The sequence below is a fragment of the Kogia breviceps genome, chromosome 3 (genome assembly GCF_026419965.1).
Source record: "Kogia breviceps isolate mKogBre1 chromosome 3, mKogBre1 haplotype 1, whole genome shotgun sequence".
NCBI classification, from domain to species: domain Eukaryota; kingdom Metazoa; phylum Chordata; class Mammalia; order Artiodactyla; family Physeteridae; genus Kogia; species Kogia breviceps.
In genome coordinates, this window is record NC_081312.1 from 38,114,155 (window position 1) to 38,138,073 (window position 23,919).

Consider the following 23,919-nt stretch of genomic DNA (forward strand, 5'->3'; position numbering starts at 1 on the left):
GGAGAAAGGGAGAAGAGGAGGAGCATTAAGGACAAAGTTCTGGCACCTACTAATTTTGCCTGGAGCCTTCCTTGATTCCTTTAGAAATGCTCTATTATGGTAGCCACTGCATGCATGGTACTATTGAGAACTTGAAATGAGGCTAATACAAATTGAGATGTGCTGGGAAGTATAAAATGCACACTGCATTTTGAAGACTTAATATGAAAAAAGAATGCAAAATATCTCAATATTTTTATATTGATTACATGGTGAATGATAATATTTAGATATATTGGGTTAAATAAAATGTCTTATTTTTTAAAAAAGATTTGATACTTGTAAATAAGCATTTTAAAAAGTAGAGATCCTGGCTTCCCTGGTGGCGCAGTGGTTGAGAGTCTGCCTGCCGATGCAGTGGGACACGGGTTCAGGCCCTGGTCCGGGAGGATCCCACATGCCGCGGAGCAACTAGGCCCATGAGCCACGGCTACTGAGCCTGCGCGTCTGGAGCTTCTGCTCCGCAGCGGGAGAGGCCGCGACAGTGAGAGGCCCGCGCACCGCAATGAAGAGTGGACCCCGCTCGCCGCAACTGGAGAAAGCCCTCGCACAGAAACGAAGACCCAACACAGCCAAAAATAAATAAAGAAGCTTTCATTTAAAAAAAAAAACAAAAGAGATCCTGGGGCTTACGTGGTGGTGCAGTGGTTGAGTGTCTGCCTGCCGATACAGGGAACACGGGTTCGTGCCCCGGTCTGGGAAGATCACACATGCCACGGAGCGGCTGGGCCCGTGAGCCATGGCCGCTGAGCCTGCACGTCTGGAGCCTGTGCTCCGCAACGGGAGAGGCCACAACAGTTGAGAGGCCCGCGTACCACAAAAAAAAAAAAAAAAAAGTAGAGATCTATTTGATTTTTTTTTGTGTGTGTATGTATAAATCACAAAACAGACCCTCTAATACTTTACAATCTAAATGATTCACCTCATTCTTTAATTTTCAGCTATTATTGGACTCTAAGTTTGTGTTAAATATATTGATATGATCTTATGCGTGAATGTCATGAATGAGTAGTTTATAGATTACTTTATGACTACTGATTGTTAATGGGTTTGAAATCAGTGGAACTTCTAAGAAAGGATGGAAACACAGTGACCACCAGCAGTCTTATAATGAGTTCATTAGGAAAAATAATAGCATAATGAATGAACTGTCAAAATTGGCTTTCTGGTAATATACCAGTATAGGAGGGCATCTAATGCCTCAGAACTGATAATCAAAGCCTGGTTAATATTATTACTTGGGTGAATAGTTGAGTCTGTTTTAGAAGTTACAGTATTTTATGTGATATTTGAACCAATTCCAGCAGGGATTTGAAACCCTTTAATTAAAGGCTATATTAATGTAAACTTTAGTATAGGGTGAAGTGGACCGCTTGAAGCCTATAAGACATAGATTTGAATGTGGTGCCTGTTACCTCCTATGTGTATAATTTTGAGCAAATTGTGCATCTTTGATACAACTCAGGTTCCTCAATTGCAAAATTAGTATCAAACCTAGCCAGTCTAACTCAAAGATTTGTTAGGATCACTAAATGAAGTAATATATTTTAAGGATGCCTTGACAATCTTCTGAGTACTATACAAATGTAAATTAATGTCAGCTCTACTTTCAAATGCAAAGGCATTGTTTGAGGAGTGTTCTGGCTCCAGCTTGTGTTTATGGTTTTAATATTTTGTTTAGGTTCATCAGTGGGAAGTGTAAGCTTCAAGTATCATGATCCTCTATTTTTTTGACCACTAATTGAAATGAAGGATGTATGCATTTGTGTCTGGCTATATAGACAGACATAAGTACATGATAGCAGTGCTGTTCATGACAGTATAGTTAAGCATTTGTCAGAGTTTCCACTGTAAACTTCCCTTTAGATGTTTTTTTTTTCTTTTTTTCCTTCATTTTAGCTTAGCTTTCCTGTGGGATGAAATTATAGGGCTCAAATGTTTTTGGTTGGAAACTTTTTTTTTTTCCTTTTTAAAATAGGGAATGAATGCATGCTATTAAAAGACTTTTTCTTGCACTTTATAACATTTTATCGTAAAAGTTGTAAAAACACGTGTACATATTTTTTCTTTAATGATTAAAAAAGTATTAGATAATTTCACTCCATATTCATAAATAGTTTTTCTTTGCTGTCGTAGTTTTTCCACTTAAAATGATCACTGTCTTCAATGTATTATCCAAGGTAAAAGAATGTAAATCGTTTTTATAAACTTATGATAACATCTAAAAACAATGATATCTTGAACGCCTGGATGCTTATCCCAAGTTAAGAAAAAGTAAACTGCTTATAATATATAAACTTTCTTAGACCTTCATCAATAAAAATATTCATTGATCTTTGTTTTAAATTTGAGTAAAGTATATTAGAGACAGGCCAAGACTTAGAATACCCATTATATCCACAGACCCTCTTCTAAAGGCTGTCATGTAGAACCTTGTGGTCTGGTCTCAGATGATTGGATCAGTGGCCACCTGACCCAAGACCATCCAATGGATAAGCAGGCCTTTGACCCAGGCAGTAATCCTACCCAAAGTCTCTACCCAACAGATGAGAGTGACGTGTTGTACCAATCAGAACCCCTAAGTTTGAACTTGGCACAGAGCAGTTGAAGGCAGGAATAGAAGCTGAAAACACAAGAAAAAACAGTTATGTTTACAGTGGGGCCATAGGGTAGGATTCCATAAATTCTTGCTGTTGTGTGGTTCTGCCTTTATTGTTGCTTTATTGAAATTTCTTTTCAAGGCCATCTCCAAATCCTGATGAACACGTCTATCGGCAACACCTGATACTTGTCCACATTCTCCTTGGGGAAACATACTCTTCTTTGGCTTCTGTTGACACTCCTCGCATTTTCTTCCTACCTCTCTCTGTTTTTTCTCATTTTCTTTGCTGGTTCTTCCTTCTCTACTCCACTTGTATGTGTTATATTTTTCAGGGCTCCTTGTACTTCACTCTCTGCACTCTTACCATAGGTGATATCGTCTATGCCATTGGCTTTAAGACCATTTATGTACTGTTGGCTTCCACATTTCTATTTCCAGCTCTGACTTTACTTCAAACTTTGGTCTTGTATATACAGTTACTGACTGGACATCTTAAGGTATGTATCTCCTAAACATCTCTAACTTAACGCAGTCTCAGTGGAACACTTGATTTCCCCCACCAAACTATTTTTTTTTTTTTTTTTGCGGTACGCGGGCCTTTCACTGTTGTGGCCTCTCCTGTTGCGGAGCACAGGCTCCGGACGCGCAGGCTCAGTGGCCATGGCTCACGGGCCCAGCCACTCCACGGCATGTGGGATCTTCCCGGACCGGGGCACGAACCCGTGTCCTCTGCATCGGCAGGCGGACTCTCAACCACTGCGCCACCAGGGAAGCCCTATTTCTTTTTTACTTAACGACTCCTCTGTTCACCCAGCTATAACAAGCAGACAACCAATAGTCATCTTTGATTCCTCTCTGTTTCTAACTTTCAAGTCACCTTCATACCCTCCCCCCAGGACGGTTACTATCAGCAAGTACTTTTGATGCCACATCCAGTATATATCTCTAATTTGTCCACTTTGTCTCCAGTCATTATAGCGACTCATAGCAGTAGCCTTTCATATACCAGTGGTCTGATTGGTTTTCCTACTTCTTCTCTTGCCCCTTTTCCATTCATTCAACTCATAGTGACCAGAGTAATCTTTTTAAAAGTAGAAATCATATGCTATGTCTCTCCCTCAGGCTTTAGCATTGCCATGGGTTTTCACTGCATCTGGAATTAAATCCAAATTCCTTACCTTCATTCACCTTTTGCTCTTCTCTCTTCACCTTGGCTTTTTTCATGCAATTTTTTTGACATTACTAATTAAAATTTAATATTGAAATCAAAAGCATGTAGGTTAAAACTCCTGAGTGTCTAAGAGCTTGAATGGACTTGATATTTTTCCTCTTTCATCTTGTCTCGTTTCCCTCTTGTTTCTTCTCTTAATTTGATAAAAACCACATCAAAGCCAAATTACAACTAGCCCTGTCCCAGTCTCCCAAGTCTTTGATATCATTGGGTATCTCTCAGACCTCTTTGGGAACTTGTTTTGTTTGTTTCATTAGCATCAGAATTTCTTTAAGACTACAGAGGAAGTTTTTTCCACTTGTATGTCTGTCATACACTGTTAGCATTGGATGTGGATTAGAAGCTCTACTTACTGTTTTTGGTTGACACTTCATCTTCTTGGTTCTCTGTCCCATCCCACATTGAGCTTTCTGCCTCGTTGTTAAGTTTTCTTTATCTTGTTTCTAGCCACTTTATGGTTCTGTTTTTAACCTTCTCTTCTTAGTTTTCCATTTGCTTTGTCATTGAGCTTATCTGGTTCTCTTACCTTCACCTTTATGGGAAAATTCTGGAATCTCTATTCTCTAGTTTAGCCCCATGTTTCCAATACTGTCATGAATTTCTCCTCCCTTGCATGCCCTGGAGTTAATCTCACACTCCATTGTCCCCAACACTGAAATACATGAGCTTCCTTTATAAACCCTCTCTGGTGATTCCATTTTTATCAGCAGTATCATCATTCTTTCAACCTGGAAACATTAGTAATCTTTGACTGCCTTTCCTTTTCATTGTATCTAGTATGACCAAAAAAAAAAAAAAAACCAAAAACCAAACCCTTTGTTCCCATTTTTTAAACGTATCTCAGACTTCCTTTTCTTCCATTCCTCCATTGCCATCAGTGTAGTGTAGGCCATCATAACTCTTCATGCTTGGTTTTGGTGACAGTTTTAGCTAATTTAATTGCCTCTGTCCAAACCTCTCTAAAACACTTATCGTGTTTGCTCCTGCCCAACAGATCTCTGTTGTCAGCTGCATGAAACCCAGATTACCATGTAGATTATTATCCTTTGAGGCCAGGTCTGTTCTAATTCTTTACTCTGGTTTCCTACTCTTCCCAATCAACTATCTCCTCTATCCAGTCAGTCTTGCATATCTTCTCATATTTCCCATATAATGTGCTCACTTTTTTATTTTTTATTTTTTTAAAAAATATTTATTTATATTGGCTGCATTGGGTCTTTGCTGCTGCACTCTGGCTTTCTCTAGTTGCAGCGAGTGGCGGCTACTCTTCCTTGTGGTGCATGGGCTTCTCATTGCAGTGGCTTCTCTTGTTGTGGAGCACGGGCTCTAGGCACGTGGGCTTCAGTTGTTGTGGCATGTGGGCTCAGTAGCTGTGGCTCACGGGCTCTAGAGCACAGGCTCAGTAGTTGTGGCGCACGGGCTTAGTTGCTCTGCAGATGTGGGATCTTCCTGGACCAGGGCTCGAACCCATGTCGCCTGCATTGGCAGGCGGATTCTTAACCACTGTGCCACCAGGGAAGCCCCAGTGTGCTCACTCTTAATCTTCATGCTCTTCCTGCATAAACTGTCTTCTTACCTTTTCTTTGTTTATTCCTTGTCCTATTCGTGCTTCCCTTAAGTCACATTGCCATCTACCTGCTGGATGTCTTCTTAACCATAGGCCCTGCCAGTGATAACAAAGGGTTGAACACTCAGTTTGACTCATCTTATCAAAGCATATGAAGGATCAACAAATATCAGGTGTTCCAGAACAAAATGCAACAGCTAAACCTCTGTGTCATTACATTTCCCTGAAAAGTAAATGAAAGCCAAACAGAAAGAATGTTGAAGTCTTTAAGGTAAGGCAGCTTAGGCACAAAGGAGAATGTTGGAAGGCTAGAGAAGACTTGTAAGCATCATTTGAGAGACTTAACACCAACATAAATAGGTCCTTTAAATATTAACAGAAATAACAAGCCAGCTAGAGAATCTGTATAACCCCTGGTACTTGCATTTTGTTTGGTCAAAGTGGAGATAGATCACTGAGCTCATGCCTGCCTCAGTCTATATTAAAGAATCTATTAAGAGGATTAACCTTTTCAGATAGTCCCTCTAGTGTATGTTGTAGGTATGAGATGAAAAAACAAAAGTGGTTATTGATAAGCAAACTCATGTTACTCTCTAGTAGAGGTGATACAGTGTACAGGTGCCAGATTGCCTGGGTCTGAGGCTCAGCAGGGCTCCTTTCCAGCTGTGTGACCGAAAGCAGGTTGCTAAATCTCTCTGGGACTCAATTTCCTGTATGTAAAATAAGGATAATAATACCTCCTGCACAATATTGTAGAAAGGATTACATGAGTTAATACATGTAAACTGCTTAGAATAGTGACTGTCTCAGAGTAAGTGCTTACTAAGTTCTTACTATTATTATGTATACATGATATGGCTGGGAAAAGGTGACTCATTCAAGATTTTCAGAAAGAACTATTTATTGTGAAACAGGAAATGACTCTTGAAAATGTGTTTCTTTTTTTTCGTACGTGATCTGTCCTTGGTGACTCTTGTTTATTTTGATTTATTCATTCATGAACTAATATATTTTGACATTGTTTATAATGTTGCAGATCCTATAAAAGGGCAGATTGTCTGTAGGAGGTCATGGTATTTTCAATAGAGTATGGATTTTGAAAAATACTCTAATGAGAGTTGTATGAATGAGGTTCTCCTGGCCCATCTGGATCTATGAGCAATCTATATAGATAAAGCAGCTGGTTTTATTGGAAGTTGGAAACATACACATTTTAGCATGTGCTTTCTATTCCCACAGAGAATCTGGTGCTTTTTGTTTGTTGGTTTCCAACTTAGGTAGTATGAGAATTTCCGAGCTCTGGATGAATGTCATTCAAAAAACTCTGCTGAGCTTGCTGTACTTTACCCTTTCAAAGAGACATTGTCGTTTGCATGCAGTGCTTGGTAACTCTCAAGACTTTGGACTTCAGGGAGGGGCAAAGGCTCAGAAGCTATTGCTTGGTTAACTTTGTGAACTCAGTGTGCACTAATGGTATGAACGAACAATGTAAATTTTTTAAACTTCAGAATAGATATATCATCTTTTTAAGGCTGAGGTGAGTGAGGGTGAGGGAAGGGGGAATTGGGTGAAGGCAGCCAAAAGGTACAAACTTCCAGTTATAAGATAAATAAGTACTAGGGATGTCAGGTACGACATGATAAATATAATTAGCCCTGCTGTGTGTTATATGTGAAAGTTGTTAAGAGAGTAAATCCTAAGAGTTCTCATCACAAGAAAAGAAATTTTTTTTCTATTTCTTTAACTTTGTATCTATATTAGACGATGGATGTTCACTAAACTACTTATGCTGATCACTTCATGATGTGTGTAAATCAAGTCATTATGCTGTACACCTTAGACATGTACAGTGCTGTATGTCAATTATATCTCAATAAAACTGGAAGAAAAGAAAGATATTTTCTCTTTTTATCATGATGTGCTCTTTTTTTCTTTTTTCTTTTTTTTTTGTTTTGTGGTATGCGAGCTTCTCACTGTTGTGGCCTCTCCCATTGCGGAGCACAGGCTCCGGACGCACAGGCTCAGCGGCCACAGCTTACGGGCCCAGCCGCTTGGCGGCATGTGGGATCTTCCTGGACCGGGGCACAAACCCGTGTCCCCTGCATCGGCAGGCGGATTCTCAACCACCACACCACCAGGAAAGCCCAAGATGTGCTCTTTTATTCCTGCCCAAGATCTGTTGATAAGGCTTGCCTTATGATGATGTGAAAGTAATACAGATGTCGCTGGAGGGGCTCCAAGTAACTTGCCCATTTCGTTTGAAATTTCCATTGTTCAAATTAGACCATTGGATGAAGCCATTTTGTTATTGTTTACGAAGTCTTTGCAATAGTATAAATATGTTTCTTTGTGGGGGGTAAACCCATTAGCCCTTTAGCATTCAGGGTAATCAGCCATATTTTCAGAGGACAAGGCAGATATTTGTAAGTGTGGAAAGGTCATGAGCGCAGGGTGTGATTGTGAAAATGCCGTGTGCCTTGGAGGTTTGGAGGTGGGCTGTAAAAAGGGAAGTAGAGGATGAGGAGGACAGATTCATTGCTCTGGTCTCCACATTCCTGTTGCCACATATATGTGTCCAAATTAATGTCAAAGAAGGATTCCATTTTGATGTAAAGTTATCATACCTTCTGGTTCTATATAATGAGACTGCTTCTACACCACGGTTGTTGGCCCATACTAATAAAACTGAATATCTTGCAGCCTCAATTTTCTTACCTGTAAAATGGGAATATTAATGCCTACCTTTCAGGAGTTTTGCAAGGCCTCAATGAGAGAACACGTGGAAGGACCCTGGCTGGAATATTTTAGGTCCTCGCTAAATGCTTTTACTTTCCTGTCTTTTAGTCCATGAAATTTAGGTACTTAATTGCATTTTTCTTATATTTTTTGCTCTTATTTACATATGTTAATCTTGCTTCCCACCAGACTGAATTTTTTTGAGGATAAGCATCATTTCTTTTTTTTATTCTCTGCAGTATATGCTCTTATAGTACCTTGTACCTTTTCTTCATAGTGCAGCCTGTTTTATATTTATGTATATGACCATTTAATTAGGTTTTCTTCCTTTTCGGTCTGTAAGCTTCATGAAGGCTAGAATCTTGTTTGATCTTGCTCAGAAATGTGTACTTAAGGCCTAAACTAGTGCCTGGCATGTAAAAAGTGTTCTGTAAATATTTGTGGAATGAATGAATGAATGATTGATTATTAAGTTAAACATAGTAGATTCTAAGTGAATACTTGTTCTGGGAAGGCTGAAACTACCTATCATATTCCTTCCAGACTTAGCCTGAAGCCTTGTAGGAGGCTATAAAAAGTTTGCAGAATTTTAACTAACACCTTAGATCTTTAAATAACAGAGTGTGTGGAAAAGAAAAAAGGTTTACAAAATACTTTGAAGTGGTTCAGTACTTGATGTTATTTTAGTGGGAGGTCAGTAATGTTTGTTATAAATATGTTATTGTAAAGAATGCTTTAAGTGTAAATTACTGTTATTACTTTTAGCTACAACTTATAAGTATTAACCTCTGTGAATACTAATATTATTTTAAAATTTAGGCTTGAAGGACAAAGCTGTGAAACCCTGTTTATTTTTCTTTCCTTTGCGAACTTTGCATAAACCTGATTGTATCTGAAGGGATCTTTGAGAATGTGTGAGAACCTGGTGTGTCCTGGTCTTGGCAGTGCTCCTCCAGTTTGTTGTCCTTCTCATAACTTCTTGCTTTTCTGCTCCCAGGGCTCTGTTAGGCCATCATTCATTCATCCAAATGCTGACTCACTTCACCCTTCAGGATTTTGACACATTGCTGATGCATGTCCTGACAGCGGAATCATTTCACATATTGAATTGAGTCAGCATCTTCACCTTTCCTCTAATCAAATTACAATTTTAGGGGCTTCCCTGGTGGCGCAGTGGTTGAGAGTCCGCCTGCCGATGCAGGGGACACGGGTTTGTGCCCCCGTTCGGGAGGATCCCACATGCCGCGGGGCAGCTGGGCCCGTGAGCCATGACCGCTGGGCCTGCACGTCCGGAGCCTGTGCTTCGCAACGGGAGAGGCCACAGCAGTGAGAGGCCCGCGTACCGCAAAAAAAAAAAAAAAAAAAAAAAAAAAAAAAAAAAAAAAAAAAAAAAAAAAAATTACAATTTTATTTTGAAGTAATCTCACTGGATATTAGTAGGTCAAAAGCTCAATATTATTTTCTTCAAAAATGGCTTATACAATTGGACACACAACACACAAAAGGGGAGGAAAGAAACCCTACATGTGTCATCAATTTGTGTTGTCTATTTATTAGATACTTTTAAGAAAGCTGACATTTATGGAACATTTTCCATGTGCCAGGCATTGTGTGAAACGTTTTATGTATTATCTTATGAAATGTTTGAGCTGTCACTGTGACAGAGCTACTCTTCTTAGATTCATTTTGCAAAGGATAGGCTCAGCAGTGCTTTTTAGCAACAACAATGTAGCAGCTAAAATTTCTTAAGCACCTAAAGTGTTCCAGACATTGTTCTATGTGTTTTTATTTTTATTCACTCACTTAATCCTTAAGTCAGTCACATGAGGTAGGTACTACTCTTATGCCCTCATTTACATGAGGAAAATGCACTCAGTCTCACTTCTGGTTTTCCACCCAGGAAGTGGCAAAGCCAGGCCCGGAATCCAGCATTCTGGCAGTTTGATTTTGTAGCCCCTTGTCTTAACTGCCATCCTACTCCCCAAACTGCCAAGCTGGTATACCGTGGAGCCTGATTAGAACCCAGGCCCCCGACTTCAAAGTGTGGGGCCTGAAGAATAATCTCAGCCATTTGGAAGAATGAAGAATGAGTTTATATTTTTTTCAAGTTTCCAGTTTTTAATGGTGAAAGAAATTGTGCTGAAAGAAATCAACTTAATTTGGCACTGTAAATATTTCTGTGATGTTCCTCCAGAGTTACAACTGACAAACTTTTGAGATAGTAGACTTAGGTGCCCTGCTTAGTGTTAATTTTATTACTCTTATTAACGCCAGATCTTATTTTTCATATTTGGTCTGGCTCCTTAACTGGAAGATACAGTTGTAGAATATGTTTTCTAAAAGTCATTTTTAGTCTAATTGAAGAGAAAGTGTTTGTACTACCCAGTGACATGTTTAGCTAAGCCCTGGGGTACCACATTGGGTATAGAATGCTGAATTATATCTAGATTCAGTAAAGAGGCTTGTCCTTAGAATTGCCTCATAAGCATGTTATCTTCAGGTTTCAATGACTCTTCCTACCTTTGGTGACAGATATTTGTGGCCAGGAAGTCAGTAGCAAAGAAGGGACTTATGTCATAAATATTCTGGTTCTAACTGATATCATATCTTACTATTTAGTGTTTTAAAATGCTTCTCTGCTCTGAAGGTGTTAAGCTTTCCAGATACAGTCTGTCTTTTACAAAATTTCTGTACTACTTTTCTCTGAGTTTCCATTTTGGAGTCATGCACTCACGATTATGCATACATATGTGCATAATACATGAGTATGTACATGTAAGTTCCTGTCTCTGTTGTTTTATACTTGACAGTACTGTTTTTATACATAATAAGAAATAAGGTTTCACAATGGATTTCATTTTTCTTAGTATGGTATTTCAAATCTGAATTTTGGATTTCCTCAAACCTTATATATGGGCTCTACAGTTGTATTTAATTTCTGTTAATTTGTATGAATCATAGGCACTTTCCACAATTAGTGCGGTGTACTACGTGCCATCACTGGATTTTATTGCCCAGATTATGACTTTAATTGTACATATGCACTCTTTATTACTCTTGGGATTAGAGGCCGTTCCACTGTACTCACTCAGCCCTCTGTCAGTCTCAGGAGCTTAAGGTCTCATGTTTAAAACTCCCAGCTGAGGTTCAGAAATAGCATCTCTAAGCTGGCATTGCAACATTGGATTGACTCTTTTCTGTACTTTAAATCTTTTTTTAAAAAAAGTTTAATGATATCTTTGGTGTCAGCTATAAGTTGTGAAATACCAGACATGGGCTTAATTGATGTTAATGTGATATATATCTATTTAATTTGTTTTTAAACCTCATATCATACTGTTAAAATAGCTGAGGTTCATCTCATTCTGCACTGATTCCCCCTGATGTTAATCCTCAAAACAAATGGAAAGTAGATAGGCCATTTTTATCCCTTGCAGAAGTAATCCCTTGGGAAGGGGTTTGGGTGGGGGCGGGTCAATTAGCTGAATACTTGAAAATAATGTGTTCTTTTATTGCAGTTTTTTTTTTTTTTTTTTTTTGGTGGGGAGGGTCAACTGAAGGATAAGTGCTTGCTGGAAAATCTGTAATCCCATTAATTTATTTCTTACCTTATAATCATGGCACAAGTGAAAGTAGTCTTTTTGAAGATTTTTTGTTGCTCATACTTTTGAACCTGGCTGAAAATTGTGCTTTAACAGTGCTGACTCTTGGGCACATCCCAGAAGTTTGTTCTATTAATTACTTTTTAATCAGATTATGATTTTATGATTTACTCCTTATCTTAAAAGCCAAATGTGGGAGAGAAGACAAATTGTGGTTATCTGAGGGGTTTTTTTAAATAATTGTTTTTTATTATTGTGTTCTGAATTCACAGCATTTTAAAAAAAATTTATTTATTTTTAATTTTATTTATTTTTGGCTGCTTTGTGTCTTTGTTGCTCTGTGCGGGCTTTCTCTAGTTGCGGCGAGCGGGGGCTACTCTTTGTTGTCGTGTGCAGCATTCTCATTGCCGTGACTTCTCTTGTTGTGGAGCAGGGGCTCTAGGCGCGCGGGCTTCAGTAGTTGTGGCACACGGGCTCAGTAGTTGTGGTGCGTGGGCTCAGTAGTTGTGGCTCGCGGGCTCTAGAGCGCAGGCTTAGTAGTCGTGGCGGACAGGCTTAGTTGCTCCTCGGCGTGTGGGATCTTCCCGGATCAGGGATCAAATCCGTGTCCCCTGCACTGGCAGGCAGGTTCTTAACCACTGCACCACCAGGGGAGTCCCTATCTGAGGGTTTTGAATAGATGGCCTTTGTTTAGTTGAAATTGGTATTATTCGATAAACTTTCAAAAATTAATATTTCTAAAGCTTTATTTTAGAATTTATTTTGTAAATGCTTTTAAAGTAGTTTTGAAGATGTGCCAAAAAAGTAAATGTAAGTCTTTTTATACAGAAAATAGTTTTAATAGGAGTTATAAAATAGGGAATTGATTCCATACTGTATGTTGTAGATACTTGATAGATGTTTGTCAAATAAAGGATAACTTTTTGAAAGTACTTTTGGAAAGCGCTCTACAGCCTACAAAACGCTTATTCGTTTACTTCTCACTCAACCCTGTGCACTACATTTTCACAGTCTTACAAATAAAGGAAACTGATGCTCAGAGAAGTAAGTGGTTTGTCCAGTATCTCCTAGTAAACCGTAAAGGTGTGATTCCATTTCAGAACTGGAGTCAAGGACAAAGTCCTTCCAGTGTTTCCCAAGGCCCAACATGATGTCCTACACTCCTCGTCCCTTACTCTTCTGACCCATCTCCCTACTTTCCACTCAGGCTCCTGCCATGTTCGCTTCTTTGCGGATCCTCAGATTCACCTGCACACCCCCTGCTGCCAGGGTACTTTTGCGTTTACTATGCCCCTGCTCAGGCACTCTCCCCGCAGATACCCTCTTGGCTGACTACCTCACCTCCTTCAAATATTTGCTCAAATGCCATCTTTCAGGTTAATATTCCACTTAAAATCGTACCCTCCAATCCAATATGCCTCATCCCCCTTGCCCTGTATATTTTCCCCCAGAGCATATACCATACAATGTATTTATTATTTTTAGTTGCAGTTATTCGTCTCTTGCTGCTGGAATGTAAAGCTCTGTGAAAGAAGGGGTTTTTGTCTCTTTTCTTCGTTGTGATATCCCTGCAGTGCTTAGACCTCAGTGAGTGTTCAGTGAATATTTGGTGAATGAATGCAAAGCCTATGCTCTTTGCACCAGATCTCCCACTTTTCATTTATTAATGATACACTTGACAAAATTATTAGGATATTTTTGCTATGAAGGGCATTCCAAGTAATACTACTTCATTCGTTTTGTGCATTCACCTTCATTTTGAATATTTTTTTCTGTTGCATTTTTCTCTCATCCGTGAATATAAACCACTCTGTTTTTAAAAGTCAGCCAGATTTTTTTTTTAGAAAGTGTTAGAAAGTAAGACATTATCTTTTTGGATATTAATAGGGGCAGATGGTTCAAAGAACTAAGGAATTGTGCATTTTTTAGTTAGGTTTTTGTCAAGTCAGCTGGACCTTTTTTCTTTTTACTTTCATAAATGTATCATTAAAAACCATCCTATTTTAAAATTTTATTTATTTATTTCTAGTTTTTTTGAGATATAATTGACATATAACATTGTGTAAGTTTAAAGTATACAGTATGTTGATTTGATACACTCATATATTGCCAAATGATTTTCACCATGGTGTTAGGTAACACCTCCATCTCATCATGTAATTATGATTTCTTTTTTGTGGTGAGAACATCTGAGATCTACTCTTTTAGCAACTTTCAAGTATATAATATAGCCCTATTAACTATAATCACCATACTGTCATCAGATCTCCCAAACCTATTCATCTTATAACTAGAAGTTAATACTCTTGGACCAACATCTCTCCATTTCCTCTACACTTCCACCCCTGGTAACCACCATTCTAGTTTCTGTTTCTAAGAGTTTGACTTTTTTAGATTTCACATATAAGCGGTATACTACAATATCCATCTTTCTCTGTCTGACTTTTACTTAGTCCATCTTAGTTTTAAAATTTGCATTTCATGACTTGGTATTATTAAAATATTAGGAAATAATTTATTCTATTAAATATGTTATATTAAACCTTTTCTATTCTTCAGTATAATTTTATTTCTAGAGGAATAAAGTTCTAATTTACAGTTAAAAATATGAGGAAATAAGATTCAATATGTAGAATTTATTGACTCAACCTGCATTTATTATGTGCCTACCATATTCTAGAAACTTCTTTTAGGGGCTGGGTATTAAAAGAACAAGACACATGATTCATCGGTTAAAAAAAAGAAAGGTCCCAATGTAATGTGGCAAGTCCTTGAATGGAGTTATGTATAAAGTTTTATGAGGATTTTTATGTTACAGAATTTCTAAGGGCTCGATGGTTGCCATAGAGTGAGGTACTCCTATACTAATGCAGGGTATATGATTATCTTCTCAGCTTTTACAGTCGTCTAAATATAATGGAAATTAGTACTGTCATTACAGCTGGACGTTTGTTATCCATGCTAGAAATGTTGGAACAAAGGAGTGATGTGGCTCAGAGATTCCCAAATACAGACTAGTGGAAAAGTTGTTCCTGGTACTGGGCAAAGTGATAAAGAAGTAGAAGGGAAGCAAGATCGAGAGAAAACACATCTCTGTGTGTGGATGTGCTCGCATGTGTGCAGGCGTGCCCGCATGTGTACCTATGTGTAGAGGATTCCCACCCTCCTTTTTAAGGCAGGATTTCTAGGTTTGTCCGTTCTCTTCTTTTACTATCCTAAAGGTCCTTTTGTTTTATGAAATTATAGTGGAAATCGGTGGTGGCTAGTTATTATTTTAATTCCTTTTCCTGAAATAAAAAAAAGTCAACCTGCTCTTTTTAATAACTTTACTGGTAAAATCCTCAGAGGGAGCCACTGTCAGGCATACTTTAGAACACTGTATAATTAATTCTTGCAGCCCTTATTTATTTATTTATTTTTGGTATAGCCTGGCATGCTTCAGGAATTCCTTATATTCAAAAGGCCCTGGTCCCTATCCTCCTGGTGTCTCACTTCTGCAAAGAAGCCCGTAGGTAATGAATTGATAGTAGAGAGATTGACTGTGTTAGAAGCTGTGGTGGCTTCTATCCTGTTGATAAGTTTGGTGGCAGGAAAGTAATCCATACCTATAATTAGGAATTGATCAATTTTTAAAAATAAATTTATTTATTTATGTAAAAAAGAATTTTTGGCTGTGTTGGGTCTTCGTTGCTGTGCGTGGGCTTTCTCTAGTCGCGGTGAGTGGGAGCTACTCTTCGTTGTGGTGCACGGGCTTCTCATTGCGGTGGCTTCTCTTGTGGCGGAGCAGGGGCTCTAGGCGCGCAATCTTCAGTAGTTGTGGCACATGGGCTCAGTAGTTGTTGCTCGCGGGCTCTAGAGCTCAGACTCAGTAGTTGTGGCGCACAGGCTTAGTTGCCCTGCGGCATGTGGGATTTTCCTGGGCCAGGGCTCGAACCCATGTCCGCTGCATTGGCAGGCAGATTCTTAATCACTGTGCCACCAGGGAAGCCCCTAGGCATTGATCAATTTTTAAATGTTTTATTTTTCTTGTCCTGACAAGTTTCAATGACCACTTTGGCATTAGAAGGTAAAGCATGAGGGAGCATTATGAAAGGTTGGAAACAGAAATGTTTATTAGAAATGTGTATGTGTGTGTTTCATATTTATTCTGATTAGAACATAGTGTCAAAACAATGTGAAAGCTCTGAACCCTGTGATTTTGACGCTGAGGCCACTATTCTGCGTTAGTGGTCACCTTTGGGTTTGGCTCATAAACTGGAGTGTACATATTTGTCAGCTTTTGGGAAAGGATACCTTAAGAGATCCATGAAAGAATAATAATACATGTTGATTGTCCAAGCTGGGAGGAATCATTAATATGTTATTATTATTTAAAACTGTAATTTACCCACCTACTATGGTTCATTCATTTAAGGCTAATTTTGTGCTGTTTAAGTTTTAAAACGTGTAAATACTTGGCAGAAAAGTCAATCAAATTTTCCTTTAGTTTCAGATTACATCTTTTCTTAAACAAATAACCAGCCATGACAGTTTACCCACTGCTCGAGTGGTGGTGTGGTGGTTCTTAGCTGCTACTATTTATCACATCACCATCATCATCATCATTATCACCACCATTATTGTTATTGGTGAGGGCACTGGAGTAAGACTACCTGGGTTCAGGTTCTAGCTGCGGTCCTTAGTAGTGGGTGATGTTGGGTAAGCGACTTAGCCGTCTGGGCCCCCTTTTTTTCATCCGAAAAACTGGGATATTAATAGTGGCCACTCATAAGGTCTTCTGAGGATTAAAAGGGATAATGTGTGTCAGGAGCTTAGCACAGTGCTTTGCAATAGTAAATGTTCGTTAACATTGTCATCATTCTTTTTACCTTGAAATATCAGTACTGGCCTTATCTGCTTTATGGTTTGTTGTTTAATTAATACACCTTGGTTTCCTTCTCTTGATACTGTTTTTATTGGTGTAGTAGTTCTATGAGACATGTTTTGACCCTAAAAAAAAAGGTGTATGCTAATAATCAGCAAAGTGCTTTTCGATCTTCCTAATAGACTGCGAAGAGTTCTAAAAGCAGCCAATTCTGCATTCACACATTTATAGCCAAGGCAAAGAAGGAATGCTTTCACTGTTGTAGGTGTTGTCAGGGACCTGCCTTTGCTTGAAAACCAAAAATTTTCACTGTTAGCTTTAAATAAAGTGAGAAAGAGAATTTCAAAGGTGAAGGAGATGAAAGAAGGATTTTAAAAGTTATTACTTTAAAAACAGTGGTTTTCAGCTGTGGTCACACGTTGAAATCACATGAGCTGCTTCTATAAAATACAAATACCTTGTAGTGGAAACACACCACCACTACCACCACCTATCATCAACAACAAACTTTTTTGGAACCCCTATTTTGAATACAGTAATAAAGTAATTGGAATGGTCAGGTATTTAATACTTATTTTAGCTCACATGTCAGTTTCTTATTTGCTTATTAACATGGAACTATCTTGTGTAACCAACATGGTATACTTGGGTTCAGTTTGTAGTACATGAAGACTAATTTTCTTATCTGATTCATTGTAAGGATTTATAGTGGTCTTCTTGTTTTAATGAAATATTGTTGGCTATGTCTGTGATTTTTTTTTCTCAAGTGTCAAAAGCAATTCCTAATGGAAGCATAGTTCTACAAATAAAATAGGATTCTTTTTAGATTTTTTGAAATAGGTATGACAAAAAGGGAATGCTACCTGTTGTATCTATGTTTAGAAGTAAAGTTGGTGGCAAGGGTTTAGACAGACCACATGGACAGGCTATTAGGCATTTTACCACATGTGCTAACATACCACACTTTAGTCCTTCAAGGCTAAATCAACTTAATATTTTAGTGCTAAGCTCTTCTCAGTGCTGTGAGACTAATTTTCTGTAAATATATTCTCATATGCATATGCAGGTACAATTTTCATTGACTTTGTTGAAGTTTTGGAGGGTCGTTTGTGAGGGACTGATGGCATACTTGGATGGGAATGTGTTCACCTTAAGGAAAGTTCTACAGGATGAGGTGGAAGGGATCAAAGACCACATTTACATGCTCAATCTCTGCAGGTACCTTTATTTTTTGTGAGAATAGGGGAAATGGATGGAGAAGGGCCAAGTGTGTAATATCGTAGGGCATTTTCAGGTGAAAAGCATTGTTAATTTAGAAGATTATTTTTTCCATTTCTTTTGAATGGGAATAACCAGCTATAAATATTGTTCATCAGGAGCTCAATGTTACTGCTTAGCTTCCAATGCAAACATGACCATTTTACGGAAATTTTATCTATATACATTAAACAGTTTATGTGTAAATAACTTATCAGCCTACGTTTTTTTTTTAAACCAATCTGCTTTCTTCCTGTGATATTGTGTCTAATCAATTTAATGTTGTGGGCCTTCTTTATTTCCTCGGTTGGCACATTTGCAGGTTGCAATGATTTTCAACAATTTCATTTGACCGGAGTCCCAGAGCACCAAACCCAAAGGACATTGAGCTCATGTCTTATTTCTTGTACCTTTGCTACTTTCTGCTTTGCAAAGTCTTGACTGAGTCAGGCCCCAAGGGAAGATGGGCTGATATTGGATCCATGACTGTATGCCCCAAACTTTAGATGGGATGGAACAATGAAAGCTCTTGATTAGAGAGGAAGGAGCTTCTGCCAGTTATAAACAAATAAATAATAAATAAACAACCAGCCCTTAAAATCATAATGAGGGTGAGGGGACAGGTGTGTGTGTGTATGTGTGCACGCGTGCACACATGTGTGCTTGTGTAACTAAACGTGTATAACACCTGTTGACTGTTCTTTAAACACAGGAGAATCTTTGTCCCTTAATCTGTACTTGCATCCTCCCTCTACTGTTGAATTCTGTGCCCATTTTTCCATTACCTTTTGCACTTGTAAATTTTAAAATTATATGGGTATGAACACCTTGGAGGTGAGAGTAATCATTTCCCCAACTTACTGATGAAAATTGATAGGAGGCTGTTGAGAGATGGTGATAGAAAAGCACGTGTGAGAAAATGACTAATGCTGAAAAGGAAAGAGGACAATACAGTGAGAAATGCAACTGCCAAGAGCATCGACCATTTAGCTGGTCAGTACGTTATCTTCTTGGGTGAGAAACATATTCTGGAAATTAAATTAATTCTGAGTTTTTCCAGAGCAGTGGAATCTGACCTTATGGAATCTTATCAAGCTGTGATCATTAGATCAGTTACTCTCCCCTTTAAATGAATACTAACATTGGATGGATGTGTTGTTGTGCTAATGACCTGCATGGTATTATATAATCACTTACCAATTCCTCATTATTTATGGTTATGATTCTGTGGGATCCCTCGCCTGCTGTTAGGGACGGCCTGTGCAGGACAGAGGTTTCCAATGGAAGAGAGATGACACAAGCATCCATTGCCTGGTTTGCTTTGGGATTCTGCGATGACCCTTAATTTTTCTAGTTTATATTTATTTTGAATGTCTATATATTTTTTTCCTTCATCTAAGTTACTAAACATTTAGATTTTCAGGTGGCTTGGATTTGGGAGGTGGGTAGCTTTGAGTTGTTAAAATCTAGTGTTACTGCATGTGGTCACAATGTACTGCTTGTTTGATTTCTTCTTTTTGTCATTTATGAGATTCTCTTTATGGCCTAGTACCTGATACGTTTTACAAATGTTTCTTCTTTTTTAAAAAACATCTTTATTGGAGTATAATTGCTTTACAGTGGTGTGTTAGTTTCTGCTTTATAACAGGGTGAATCAGCTATACACAAATGTTTCTTTAAAAAGAATATTTGTATTGCTACTGGGACTGGTTCCATAGACATTAAACTTGTATCACTGGAACCTTCTGCACTACTCAGAGTGTTCCTTCTCTGATCCTGGCTGGTCCTACCTTCTCACATTCTACTTTTTTTATATCCCACTGGGTCTATGGAAATGAGGGCAAGGAGGGTGGGAGCAACACAGCTATGTGGGGCAGTCTGAGGGCCAAACATTATAGGAAGAGCCCTATGCTTGGACTGTTGTGAATTAGGTCCTCTTTCAGCACGAATGAAAACACAATTTAAAAAAGTTGTTATAATGAAATTGGCTCTTTGAGGACACCATTCCCCTTTTTTCTTTTGGTCAGTCTTGATTACTTAAATTCTTTAAGTTAGGTGAAGGAAGTTATTTTAGAGGAATTTAGTCTGTGATAAAGGATAAAGCATAGCTTGTTGCTGCATGTGTTAATTTCTGGGGAATGGGCTAGAGGGGTTCAGCAAGATACTTTATAATGAGGGCATGTTGGAAATTAATTGGCTGATTTCTTTCTGTGTTCTTCCTCTTTTCTCTTTGTACATACCCTCTTTTATGGAATATGGCATTACTCTTGTGTTTCACTGAGTTTGATTGTTGCACAGTGGTGAAGAGTTCAGGCTCTGGAGCCAGTTTGCTTGAGTGGGAATCCTGTCTCCACTGCTTGTTAGTTCTGAGACTCTGCGCAGGTCACTGACTCTCTCTGTGTCTTGGTTTTCTCATCTGTTAAATTGAAAATAGTACCTACTACATAGGGTTGTTGTCGGGACTAAATAAGATCTAATATATGTAAAGTGCTTAGAATAGTACCCAGTAATAGTGCTCAATAAATGTAAGCTATTATCATTATTCCATTGGTTAGGTAGATAGCCTGCCTCACACTTGTCTATTATATCATTATAATATCAATTTGGATAAATTAAGAATAAATTTCAACAGTCTAACATTAAGAAAAAGAACTAAATGTTAACTGCCTGAATTTTTTTAAGTAGCCAAATGTGAATCTCTTTAGTATCACTGCAGTGACCACAAAGAGTAATCATTGTTGTCACTGCTTAAATGATGGTTTGCTTTTTGGAGGAAAAGCTATCGTTTATAGATGCTTTTTTTTTTTTTTGGCGGTACGTGGGCCTCTCACTGCTGTGGCCTCTCCCATTGCGGGGCACAGGCTCAGCAGCCATGGCTCACGGGCCTAGTGGCTCCACGGCATGAGGGATCCTGCCGGACCGGGACACGAACCCGTGTCCCCTGCATTAGCAGGCGGACTCTCAACCACTGCGCCACCAGGGAAGCCCTATAGGTGCTTTTATATATGCTGAGTTAAGGAGTTCTCCATGTACATGGTCTGATTTTTTTAAGCATTATTAAAGTTACTGTATCAAAAATAGGATTAATTAAAATTTGTCCTGAAGACTTTAATGTTACATTAATAAGCCTTTTCTTGTTCCCTGTGCAATGTCAAAACTCCCCTTCTGATTTGAGGTATGGAATCTGATTTAGAACTTAGAAGACTTCAGTAATTAACCATAATGGCCGTGTACATATAATTAGCCACTGGTTAACGATATACAGTCATGTTGATAAGCAGCCTTGTTTAGTTTTTGTTGGTTTATGTAAATACCTGAAGCAAATAGCAATTAAAGGGAAAGCTTGGTTTGTCTGACTTTAGTTCTTATAAAGCTTAAATGTTTTGGAAATGATTAAGTCTAGGGTAATAGAATAAGACATGTGTCATGGCTGAACTCAAATCCCCAATTCTTTGACTATAAGATACATTAGGCCTTTGGGGATTTATGGGGTGGTGATGGAAGGGGCAGTTCATTGGTTGAGAATAATTTCTAAATATGTAACTTGTTTTTGCTGAGAGTAACAGTGCTGCTATATACCTTAAAAAACATCGACTACTTCTTGTTCCCTTTTATCTGGTAGGGAAATGCTATACTTTCAGATGCCCATTGCACCTCATCTAGGCTTACCCCAAAGTTGATGTCAGTAGGTGGTGTTTGGGGGGAATTATCCATGAGGTCCTGGGTACATGGGCTGGCGCTTGGGTTGTGGGCTGTGGGGAGGCAAGGGGGTTGTGGAGAGGAGTCATGTGGATCCTGTGACTAGGAATCTAGCCCTCTCTCCCTGCTGCTGGTGGCTGTAAGACGGGTGCTGTTAGCCGTTGCACTTACCTTCAGGGAGCAGGTGGCCCACGCTGTGAGGCCACTGTAAAGCATTTACTGGGAGGCTGGCAACTGAGGATGGTAGCAAGTGACAGGCCAAACATTGTTCAAGTCCTTCTTGAGTCGTACAGAAGGAATGTGGGAGTGTGGTTAGAGACCCAGGTGCTGAGCCCAGCTTCATAACTCATTCATTGTAGGACCTCCATGATTGTCTCTAATTTTCTTTGTGAAAAATAGAGAATAATAATATGATGCCACCTGCTTACCTCAAAGAGTGTTCTGAGGATTAATAAGTTAATTGCCTTGGATGAAGGCAGCAGAGGTTCTCTTGTTATAATTTCATCGCCTTTCCAGAGAAGCTCCAGTTTGGTGGAATAAAGTAGTGGAAAGAAGACAGGAGTGGAAAGAGCTATCGACAACTTAGTCGGTGTCTTTCAAGTCTAACTGTAGGTCAGGTTTCCATTCTCACTAGGGAATTTTAGTGTAAAATTTCTACATGTTTTTTAGAAACGACACCAAACCAAATGTCTGACCTGCTGCCTGTAGGAAAAGAACAGATGTTTATTCTGAGAACATATTAATAAAAATGTTAGTGGTTTTCTCCCACCGTAAAGGAAGAAGATGGGTCAAAAGCGAGAGCCTAGATTTTAGTAGAGTTTGCTCACATTGTCCCATTACTGATGTGCCCTTTTTGAGAGAGTTGGTATTGCTTGATTTTGTTGATTTTTCGAGTTTCTTTGACAAAGAAGCTTCATAGATATCAAGCCAAAACAAAACAAGAAATATAAACTCACACACCCAACAGTTGCTTTAAATACCAAGGATGTCAGCATGAAATTCAAATGAATCAACTGACATTTCTGCTTTGAAATTTTTTTAGTAAAATTAATTTAAACCAACAGTGAAAACTTCTGTGTCTACCTTATAATGGAAAGTTTGACCTTTTTCAGTGTTTTTGGCTTAAGGGTGTTGACACTGGGGTGTTTTTGGTTAAAATTTGTTTCAACTCTCTAACAGCTCTTGGGATTTTGGTCAATCTTTGGTGGCTGAATAGCAAATGCTGTCAATTGTGTTGGTACCATGTAGTTTCCAAAGACAAGGTCTCTGAAGTAGTGGATATGGTATCCCCTCCTGCCCATGTGTAACTGTTTAAAAGAACACTGTTGTCTTGTGAATTCTTATTTTTTTGAGCTTGCTTTTGAAGTTAACTTTCACAGAGAATTCCTGTTACCTAGAAATTGATGACAGACTTACACCATTTCCTTTTTTTTTCTTAGACGTTCCATCCTCAGAGCAGCCTGAACTGTTCCTAAAGAAACTTCAGCAGTGCTGTGTCATTTTTGACTTCATGGACACGCTATCTGATCTTAAAATGAAAGAATACAAGCGCTCCACTCTTAATGAACTGGTGGACTACATTACAATAAGCAGAGGCTGTTTGACAGAGCAGACTTACCCTGAAGTAGTTAGAATGGTGAGTTTCTTTTTTTCGCGGCGGACACATTTAAGCACCTTCCTTAGGGACTCACAGGTGTATTTACTGCAGGGTCAGGTCACTGGAGGTCACCTCCACAAATGAGAGCCAACCTTCTGAGAGCTAAGCACAAGTAGTCGGCACAATACTAAAATTTGAAGAGCATGATTTCATGAGAATGAAATCCAGAACTTTTCACCTACAACAGTATTGGAGGAATCAGTGACTTCAAAATACGAAGCAAAGATTGCCAGGGTATTACTGGATTTCTGGCATTGGGAAAAGAAAAGACACAGGAGAATCAACAAACGTTTTAGATCTGTGTTTGAAAAATATTCAAGCCTGTTGGATGTCTTGATTTTTTTTTTTTTCTCCCTATTCATTGTCGTATATTAGAAATGGCTTTAAGCTTAATGAAATCGTGATATGTAGAATCTAGGTAAAGCCTCTCTTGGCTTTATAAGCTAATCATTCTCTTTATAATCTTAAAAACAGGAGTGATGTCTTTCATTATTTTTGAACAGCGTCTTGTAATTTGTGTGGTCGTTAAGAGTTATGAGAAGAAATATTATTAGCATAATACGAGTAATTATGTTCTTATTGTGTCAATAATTATATTAGTTTTTCAGAAGCTGAGCCAAAATATAGTTTTCTGTTAGATTTCTGTGGGAGGGTTGCCTTCCTTG

At 38.6% G+C, this 23,919-nt stretch overlaps 1 protein-coding gene across 3 annotated transcripts in view; it reads left to right on the forward strand.

Annotated features, from left to right (window-relative positions):
* Positions 1-23,919, forward strand: part of PPP2R5E (protein phosphatase 2 regulatory subunit B'epsilon) — a 159,243-nt gene that overhangs the window by 54,841 nt on the left and 80,483 nt on the right. For all 3 annotated transcript variants that reach the window (XM_059059079.2, XM_059059081.2, XM_059059080.2), the window contains exon 3: positions 23,037-23,233. In XM_059059079.2, coding sequence (XP_058915062.1) covers positions 23,037-23,233 — 197 coding nt within the window. The remainder of the gene's footprint in view (positions 1-23,036; positions 23,234-23,919) is intronic.